The sequence below is a fragment of the Halyomorpha halys genome, unplaced genomic scaffold, assembly GCF_000696795.3.
Source record: "Halyomorpha halys isolate HHAL.00 unplaced genomic scaffold, Hhal_1.1 Scaffold1123.1, whole genome shotgun sequence".
NCBI lineage: Eukaryota > Metazoa > Arthropoda > Insecta > Hemiptera > Pentatomidae > Halyomorpha > Halyomorpha halys.
The window spans coordinates 304,421-315,303 of record NW_027116744.1 but is presented as its reverse complement, the minus strand read 5'-3'; the positions used below and the strand labels follow the sequence as shown (position 1 = coordinate 315,303).

General features: G+C 30.6%; 1 protein-coding gene across 1 annotated transcript in view; it reads right to left on the bottom strand.

The window, feature by feature from the left end:
* The window catches only part of Nbr (exonuclease mut-7 homolog), a 27,366-nt gene that overhangs the window by 337 nt on the left and 16,146 nt on the right, over positions 1-10,883 (bottom strand). Inside the window, exons 10-15 of the mRNA XM_067053467.1 lie at positions 10,192-10,338; positions 9,986-10,117; positions 9,614-9,756; positions 8,575-8,778; positions 6,312-6,440; positions 3,756-3,989 (exon numbers count right to left, since the gene is read on the bottom strand). Coding sequence (XP_066909568.1) covers positions 3,756-3,989; positions 6,312-6,440; positions 8,575-8,778; positions 9,614-9,756; positions 9,986-10,117; positions 10,192-10,338 — 989 coding nt within the window. The remainder of the gene's footprint in view (positions 1-3,755; positions 3,990-6,311; positions 6,441-8,574; positions 8,779-9,613; positions 9,757-9,985; positions 10,118-10,191; positions 10,339-10,883) is intronic.

The following is a 10,883-nucleotide window of genomic DNA, read 5'->3' as shown; positions in this document are numbered from 1 at the left end:
TTTTGCAGAGTCATGCCCTATAGAACAAATACTTTATTCAACTAATTACTATAAAACTACAAATACAGCGTGTAATTTATCATTAGGAAAAAAACTTTATTAAAAATACAAAGCTGTGCTGCCCAACTTCTTTGGGTTGCTAATCACACAGCAAACTCATTTTAGTCTAATCAGAAAATATTATTATCTTACAATAAATAGGCCGAGATAAGTATACAATAATAAATATAAACAGTAGTAATATACAAAACCAGCTATATGAATTTTTTTTCTCCTTTTTTTTTCTTTTCTTTGTTTTTTGTTTTTTCCTTTTATATTTTGGTTTCAACCCAATGTCCCTTTAAAAGAATAATATATAAAATAGTGACAGAGATATGAAAGATACATAAGTAACAAATATAAATAAAAAAAAAAATCAACAAACTATGTTAAAATTAATAAACAATAAATATAGAATAAATATTAAAAATATATACAAAAATAATAAAGTTAACAGATAATTTTTTTTTTTCCTACGCCAAAGGAGGCATTTCTGCCATTTTGTTACACATAAAATATGCAGTGTATGCATGTCACCCTGAGAGTCGAGTATTATATTTTATGTTATCTTAGCCAAATCCTGGACATCGACCCCAAGCTCCTCCATGAAGCTCCTAGTTGTGCCGAGTATCATTCCAAGGGCTCCGAACCAGAGGCCTCTAACGTTGAAGTATTGTTCTCCGAAGCCCTCACAGAACTTCTTCTCAAGGAAAGGGATGAATTTAATCATAGATTTTCCTCCTTTTCAATCCATTTTATTTGCCTGGTCAAGGTCGTTATTTTCCGCCTAGTCACCGGCGAACCATGTGAGGACCACACAACAATGATCACTATTGAGCTTATATCCATATTTACAAAGTTTTGCTCACAGGTCACGGAATAGATGGCCAGGTTGAATAGCAAAGACGACAAGGGGCAGCCTTGAGGTACTCCACACTTTACTCTGATTTGGCTTGTTAAAAATAAAAAAACATGCATACATGCACTTATGTCCCAGTATCTCTAACCCTATCACTCCCTGCAATATAATTTAAAATAATAAAAAGATTTAATAAATAAGTTAAAACAAGTCAATATAAATAAGCTAAAAGTAAAATGATGCTAACTCATTAAAACAAAGAAAGTGATATATACTTATGTCGAACATTATATACATATATAAAGGTTTATATATAATGTAAAAAAAATAAATAAATAAACGTTCTTCTTCTTTTGCTTTTCTCTTTAGTGCCTCTCAGTGTAGAAGAGCATTCAGCCAGGAATTCCATTCTTCCCTATTTCTCGCTAGGTTCCTCGCTTGTTGGATGTCCTTCCCCCTAGCCCTACAGAGTCGCTCAATGTAGTCAAGATATGCTAACATCCTATTATAATCTAATATCCTATGCTAACATCCTATAACATCCTAGGGCGGCCCCTTCTTCTGCCATCTGGGACATAGTCCATCATCTTTAAAGGACCTCTGTGGTCGTCCATCCTGATAACATGGCCGAACCACTTCAGCTGTCAAGCTACCAGGATCTCTTTCAGTGGGGCTATCTGCAACTCCTGATGAATCCTTTCGTTGCAAACTTGGTCCCTCCTTGTTTTTCCAACTGTCATTCGCAAAAATTTTATTTTGGGAGCAGTGATTCTGCTCTCCTGTCGGTCTGTTATTACCCAACTCTCCGCTCCATAAAAAAGTATTGGCAGATACACTGTTTTGAAGATTTGCAGCTTGACAACCCTGCCCACTTCTCTCTTCCCTATAGGGAAGTCTCTGGTAGTAGACTGACTGTGCCTTGCTAATCCTATTATATATTTCTGCGTTTACCTTCCAAGATCCGTCTATCACTGTACCTAGGTATATGAAGTTTCTCACCACTTCCTATTCATCTCCATCACAGTATGTGTGGATATCCTCCTTCTTTCTTCCAACTTGCAGAATCTTACTTTTGTTGGTATTGATAATCATTCCTTTTCGTTGCAGCTCTTTATAGCACTCTATAACTGCCAGTTACAAGTTTTCCACAGAGTCTGTAATCAATACCACGTCGTCGGTGTAGATTAGAAGCTGTATCACTACTGGATTAAGATTCCTTTATCTCAAGAATGTCCTGTCAGTTCTTCTCTTTCAAATGGATCCCACTTCATTCATGAACAACAACGGGCTTAGGCTGTTTTCTTGTTTGACCCCCTTTGCAATATTGAAACAATTTGATTCCATCCCGATCAGCCTGACTATTCCTTCAGACTATTGATATTTAGATTTAATCACCTCTGTCAGGTTTCTCAGAAAGTTTTTCGCTCTAAGATCTTCCCATATTTCACAAAAAATCAAAGCAAAAAACAAAAATAAATTTTTAAAAAATTCACAGATAAAAAACAATATATGTATTTATGTATGACTCAACAATATCTGTTTAAATAATTGTGTGCTTCCAGAAAAAAAAAATTATATATACATTAAATTATTGGAAAAAAATAAATAAATGAAAAAAAAAGCACACCAAACAAAGACGTAGGGCTCCTCGGATGACAGAGGAGTAGATAGCTAGGTAGTATGTAGGTAGATAGCTAGGTAGTATGTAGCTAGGTAGTATGTAGATAGCTAGGCAGTATGTAGCTAGGTAGTATGTAGGTAGGAGTAGATAGCTATAGATAGGTTTTGAAATGGAGGTAGGTTTGCTTGGATTTTTCCAAATCATAACCGTTTTTTTCTGGCAGGTAGTCCATATGTTATTTCTATTTTGTGGTTCGTCAGTTTCTATTTAGTGTTGTTATTATGACTTATGTATTTCTTAGATCAGAGTAACGTGAATTCAAATTTTGTCATGTTATTCTAACCTAATAAATACATAAGACACACTTAATAATACTAAATAGAAACAGACAAAGCACTAAATAGAAATAACAGATGGACTACCTTCTAGGAAAAATCAGTTAAGTGTGACTATATGAACAATAAAGTTGCGAAATGTCGCCTAAATAAAGTTGTATTATTGACTGATCCTCAAGACCCATAAAAAAATAAATAAAAAAAATTATATAACTACAACGGTCAAGAAAAAAGGTTATTGATATGAGAAGATGGCCAGGGATGCGGGTAGCAAAGACACACAAATAAGAAAAAAATTTTAAAAAGACAGAGAAACTATTTTTTTCCCTTTCGCATCTTTTCTCTCTTGTTCATTCTTTATTCGTTTTTGCAGACATTCTATGTTTATTTTAGATTATTATATTTTTTAATCCTCTATATATTTTTTTCCCTTTTCTCTTTCATATATTTCATCATGTTGATTTAAATTGTTTTCATAATTTTTAAATTACTTAGATATTTTATTATGTTAATTCAATTACTAATCATTTACATTTTTATTTGCAAATTTTATTATGTTTATTTCTTTATTATCAGGAACACTGACTTTTTTTAATAATGTTTTTATCATTTATTTTGTGTAATTCTTACCTCTACAATATTATATTTTATCAACCAGTTAATTTATTGTAATGTATACTTCTAAGTTTGTTTGTTATTATTTTATTTTTATATTTATGTTTCTTTGAACTAAGGATGTTATCTTGTTTTGTTTTTCAGCCCTGAAATGCAGGTTGAAATGTCAGCACAAATAAATAAATTTTGTTTATTTATTTGTGTTGACCGCACCACCGACCATCTTCTTCTTATGTATATATTTTAAGTAAGATTAAGAGGAAAACATTATAAATAAGAGACTGACCCTGATCGGAACCCCCGTCATGGTGGTTGGATAGAATTTGGTACCATTCTCAATTGCATTTGGAGTACAATCACTTGTGACAAGTGTGAAATAATCATCCTCTTCTGAATCCGTTAACTCATTGTCTGAGAAGCCTGCTGGTACGCAGTTTTCAGCCTTTGATTTCCCTTTCTGGAGGAACCAGTCCTCGACAGTTTTCTTGTTTATCATCGTTACATGGTCACTGTTGCAATCCTAGATAAAAGAAAAATTAATGAATAAAAAGAAAATACCAGTCAATTTTTCACAAATAGTCTTTATATCTGTATCTTAGAAGGTGGTGAAACTCACTTTTTTGAAAGTATTAATAATAATGATTACTTCTATTTGAATGATACAAATACAATAAGAAATGAAAAGAAATAAATACAATTGCTACAGAATATTCATTTGCTGGAGGTTGATTAAAATTGATTAAACAAATACCATTATTATATGGATTAAATTATTGCTTAACTAATCAGAAAAAAAGTACCTCCTTACATATCTATATCAGATTTAAATTTTCATTGAAAAAAATTCGATGCATTGAACAATTTAAAATTTTTATCAGAAACACAAATATTACTCTATGTAGCCTTTGGAATTCTATGCCTCAAATATCATATATGTTAATACATTCAGTCTCAAAACTGATTTTGCACCAGATATAAGGTCATACCAAAATCAAATGAATGAGGTATTATTAGATTTTATAGATTTGAAATGAATCACAATCTAAGTTTTTATTATTGTATCACAACTCTAATAAAGGTAATTTAAGCGGTCCAAAAACCCTAAAGGTGGAGCAGGTTGAACGGGAGGGCCATCCGTAGCTCAGGTGGTTGAGATACAGGTCTTAACAATCTGAGAACTGTGGGTGGTGCCAGTTCGGGACATTGACTTTTTTTCATTAAGTGGTGGTCCCACAAAATGAAAAATTTGACCTTCCCCTATCATGGTTAGAATAGGTTGGTCGCCTGTAGATAGCCCCTCCTGTGTCAGAAATGACCAGAAAGGGGGTCATAAAAAAAAAAGTTGAAAAATGAAAAAGGGACAGGTAAGTAAGATTTTTTATTTAAAATTCATCAGCGGTCTACTACTGAAAGTTATTGTGTTGAATGTTAATTTGAACATCAATAGACATGTAACGATTCTTTGAGTGAATGGCTCAATCGATTTTTAAGTTTAATGGCGATTGTGTTGACTCTTAATGTTCTAAAATGTGATACAATTCTATTGTTTGTGCAAAAATTTAACATGGACCAACTATTTCTGCTTAATATCCAACAAAGGAGGTTTCTCTACAGAAGATGTGGCCAGCCTGCCTTGAACATTTTTCTTGCCCATGAGATTCATCACACTTTTACAAAATATATTAATTTTATATTGGCCGAAGTAGGTGAAAAACGATTCATTAAATAAATATATTATTTGTGCATCCATATATTCATAAATTAACTGTCAAAATTATGAGAAAAATAAACTTTGATTTTAAAAGAATATCTTCCGAATATATGAAAAATATTATCTGTTTTATTTATGAATTTAGAGTAAGAACTCATTAGGCAAATAATAAAAACTCATTATATGTGTTGTAGTAAAAATTGCACGCTGGCTTCGACAGATGGATATTTTTTAAATAAATAAAATAAACTCATTAAAAATATATAATAAAAAAAAAAAACTCATTTTGTTTCAATTTTTATAATATAAAAGGGTATAAATCAAATATGGGAATATATTATTTTATATGTGCCCCGTGGAGTTATAATGCATTTTGAAAGTGGCCTGCAAGATGACTTGAGTATGGATTAATATTCTCAAAACAAAAAAAAAAGTTCCCTATGAAGGTACGTCCGTTAACAATTTTTTAAAGGAGATATTCACATCTAAAGATTTTCATCTTTATGAATTATTTAGGTAATAAAAAATAAATAAATTTTTCTTCAGCATCTTTCTTCCACAGCAGTAGTGACCAATGCCACTGGATATGTGCTATTGTTTCGCAAGTTTCAATTATCCTTTTTCATAACAAAAATTAAGGTCATCAATCGGTCTTGCACACTTTTTGTTCAATGTCACCACAAACAAAAAAATCCAGTGGTGTCAGATATAGACAGCATGGCAACATATATCCAATGCCATTCAGTCACTACTGCTCTAGAAGAAAGATGCCGAGCCTGTCGCCTGCCTTAATGCTCAAGGTAATCACTTTAAACAACATTCTATACGAATATTAATGATTATATTTCATTAATAAAGTAGTTGGAACACATATTAATTTATTTATTATAACCTAAATAATTCATAAAAATTTAAATCTTAAAGTGTTAGCAGATATGCCATCAAAAGAAATTTTTTTCTTGCTTTGATATCCTTAATTCATATTTTCAGTTAACCCTGGAACACCCTGTATAATTTTATATTGAATATTTTTATAATTTAAACTTAAACCACCTGAAATGAAATGACACATCTGACTTTAATCTATTCTTCTGTAAATTAAATTAAAACAGTACAACATGAACTTGTTACCTGGCACCTGCTCAAGATGTCCTCTGGCTTGACGATAATGTACAGCTGCCTGAGTACCTCCCTGTACTGGTCTGAGGAGGCGCACGAGCGCACCAAGTAGCACTTGTCCTTAGGTAACTGCTCAGAAATCTAGAAAATTATTTTTAATTTAAAAAATAGATACATATAGACAACATTATCTAAATCATAAAAAATATGTACACTAAACACCAGATAAAAATCAGGAAACTGCAGGGCATGTTAAAAACCTCAATTGTGATAAAAAAGAATTTTAACAGTTTGACAGTAGGAAGTTTTATTTATTTATTTTTTACTTCTTAATTTTTAAATTAAAATTCTTTTATCTCTTCATGAAAATATTAATAAATTCTTTTGAAAGATATAATTTTTTGAAAAAGATAGAATTTTTACCTACATATTTTGTTTAAGCACAAATGTTTTATTATATGGTTATTTTTTAGGGAGAGGATTGGCATATTTGCTTTACTATAGACATTTGAGGAAAATGATTTTCAATGATATATAATTTTTAATAAAAAAATTATTTTCACTTAATTTAGACAAAACCAAAAATTAAATTACAAGCAAACTAAGCTGATGTTTTGGGACATTCAAAAATTCTTATGAATTTTGAAATATTGCATATATAAATAATATTCAAATTGAAATAAAAATGTAGGGGCTTTGGATTAATTTAGATCTTTGGTGAGTGGAATGTGAGCCCAATAAATTTTAATTTTAAAATTTTCCCTGTGGTGTTTATATAACGCAAATTGTACTAAACAATACCCTTGTTGAAGTGGCTAGTAGAGGTCTATATTTTTATGATGATTAATTTTCATTATATTTGAAAAGTATTAATTTTTAAATAATTATTCTTGTGTTATGATTAGTGAAAATATGGAAGTATAATATGAAACATAAAAAAACTGATTGTGGCTCTCTTTTTGCCATCCCTGCCAGACCAACGCTATACTAGCATTTAACAATTGAAAATAAATACCTGACTTCAAAACAACCTTTTTAAGAAGTAGTAATTACTAAATATTATAAAACGTAAACATTTAAACAGAAGCCATAATTTATTTAAAAAGGTAATAATTTAATATAGTTAAAAATAATTGCAAATTAGCAATAAAATAGTTACCGCAAACGGTTTAACTTGAGGCAGTAAAATGATTTTGTATTATTGGGTGAGGACAAGGAAACTATTAAACTAAATATAACTATGTTGATAAAGTCCATTAAGGAACTAGGTTTCGAAATAAATACTGGTAAAATAATATATAGTTAGCAGAAACGGAAGCAATTTTGGTGATATAGGTATGGAAAGAAATACATTGGAACAGGTAGATAGGTTTAAGTATTTAAGGTCTAAGGTAATAACTAGAAAGAAGCGAAATTGATGAAGAAATAAAAGCGAGGTTAAAGGCTGGAAATACTTATTATTTTTCACTTTTAAAATTTCTTAGCTCACACCTTTTATCCAGAAAATTAAAAATTAGAATTTACAAACTATTATCTTTCCTACTATTCTTCACTCATGTGAAACATGATCTCTTACATTAAGGGACGAACAGTGCCTAGAATTTAGAAGGCTACACAATGCTAAATGACAGGAATTGCACCTGGTAAATGTAATGTGGTAGCATTCTAGCAAATAAGACAACAGTTTAGCAAACCTCTTCAGGGGTATAATTTAGGAATGAGTAATTCCAAGTCAATTACTCAACACAGTTTTGAACCTTACTAACTCAGATTTTCTTCAAATTTTGCAGAGGTGCTGTACTGTAAGTATCCAAGCCTTTCTTACCTTTTACTGAAAGTATGAATCACTTTATTAGTATCAAATGGTAATATTTGTAACAGTCATATCAACCATGTAAGGCCCACCAGGCCGAACTGGTATTAAATAAATAAATAAATAAATGATTATGTACAGGATCTTCTATATTCCAAATTCTACCAAAAGGGCCCTGCTGTCAAAAAACAAGTTAGTAACCATATTATAACACCATAATACCATAGTAATAATAGTTGTATGGCTTTGTAAAAAACGGATCACTTAAATTGTTAAGAAATACTAAACTGATGGGTTATCATCCAAGGGATATAGACCAAAGCATAGCAGGGAGGATAACATCAAGACTGATCTGATAGATTTGTGATAGGACAAAGGATGGATGTATCTAGAGAGTGATTAGTGGTGTAGGCATCAAACCTTCTGGTTTGCTAAGCCTTCATTATTATTATAAATAATTACCGTTTTAAAAGGCCAAGAAGAAGAGAGTGCTATCCTGTTTTCCGATACAGCGATATCTGCAATATCATGGAGCTCTGCAAGAATAGTATCAACACCATGCCTACGCAATATTGTAGCCAGCATCGCTAAGCTAGGCTCACAAACCAATTTCATTTTTTTCGCCTCGGTTGGTACTGATCTATGTTTCATTGCTTCTTTACTTTTCTGAAAAGAAAAAAAAGGTCATAATATTGAATTAATAGACCTAAGTTAAGTAGAATTACATTAAAACATACTATTAAGACTCTCATATGTGGGGAAAAAAAAGGAAACTAAAAGGAATATGAATGAGATACCACTAAGTCATATTCTTGTTCATGTCTAACGTGTTATTAGTTGATTAATATTACAGTCAGACTCTCTGCTGATTGTCAATCTTATATTTGACAATTGCAATAAAGTTAAAACTTTAAATTTAATATTCATTTCTTTATTCTTAGAAACTTTAACGGAACTGAGGTGAGATAATAAATGCCACTTTTTAAAATCACAAATACCTCTTGAGTCTTTATAAAAAAATTTATTTCAATGTCAGAACAAATAAATTAAGCTTTATTAAATAATCAAAAATAGAAAAAAAAAATTATAAAATCTAATATAGATCATTATAAAAAATAAAACAATCATAAGAAAGAAAAAAACAAAATAGATTATTTCTTTGAATGTGAAAAAACAAATTGTTAATATTATTCATACAAATATTTATAAAAATCCATTTTTACAAATAAAATTATTGTTAAAAATATTTTATGCTAGCCAGTTGCAATTTATAATGCTTACAGTAGGGGCTTATTAATGAACACGACTGATATAAAAAAATTCTTATTGCCATATTATTCTGGCTAAATGAGGTTTCACTCAATAAAGAAAACCCAATTATGAGATAAAAAATCAATACAATACCTTAAAAGCACTATCAAAAATTTACAAAAAATAGTACATTAATATAGACCCAAATTTTTTTAATATGACTTATGTAAAGACAGCAAAAATAACATACTTTATCCTTTTTTGACTTCTTAGCCTTCCCTTGCTCTGTTCTAGTCATCATATCTTGAATAATATCATCGAGGGGTATGTTCCTTTCTGCGCACAGCCTTTTAATAACTTGATAAACTTCGATGAGGCAGTAAGCATCCAGAGCTGCAAAAAAGCAAGATCTTAGACACCTAGAAACGTTATTGAGCAATCATTGATAAACACCATCCCTTACTCATTCTAAACTAATTCTACAAAGTAATAAGCTAGTAGAGCTAGTTGGGTTTTATATATACAATTCTAATTTTAATTACTCAAATAAATAAAGATGATTGAATTTTATATTAATCCATTTAATAATAAAAATTAACTATCAAACCTTAGAACCACTTACCAGCGTATACTCTTTGAGTCAGCCTTAACGGACGAGTCTCCCAATTGGAAAATTGTTCTCTCTTGTTGAGGGGCTTTCCGATGCAAAGAGCAACCAGCTGACTTAAGCTACAACTTGAACAGGTTTCGTTAGCTGAAAACAAATATTTCAAATTAGTCGTATCATTTCACTTGTATTGGGTAAAATATGGACTTTTTAAAAATTACCTTCATAGGGAAACTCAAAATTGTAATCTTTAACAAGTTTATTCCAGAGAGATGAGAGATCCAAAAAGCCAAGTCCAGACATTCGGAATGCGAAATCAATAGGAAAACACTGAGCCAACATGGTTGAATCAGCCCCCATCGCAAATCCTAAAAACAATTTTATTTATATTACTTTTTAATGATGTTTAACATTCACAATGACATTGTCAATATAATAGTAATAGTGGTTAGTAAAAATAATAATGCATGCTTAAGATTTTCTTCTTTTATAATGTTATACTCACTTCAATATTACATTTTACATTACACCTCAAAGGCTCTCCGACAAATATCATCTAACTACTGTTTTTAACCCTTTATAAGATAGAACTACTTTGGTCAAATTAAAAAAAAATATTAGAGTGTATGTAGTATGTAAAGAATTATCATTTCAATGGCTTAATTCACACTGGGGCTAAATACTTTTCCACTAACTTTACAAAAAATACAACTAAAGGTTCTCATTCTCTCTTTTAGGAAAATTATTTTTCGATTAGTTTCATGACTAAATTTAATTCTAAATCTCTTCAGTCGAAAAGTAGTGACTTTCCTAAAAGAGAGAACCTTTAATTGTATTATTCATTAAGCTAATAGAAATGTACTTAGCACCACAGTGAACTAAGGCGTCGATTTAGTCTTAAACAATGTATATA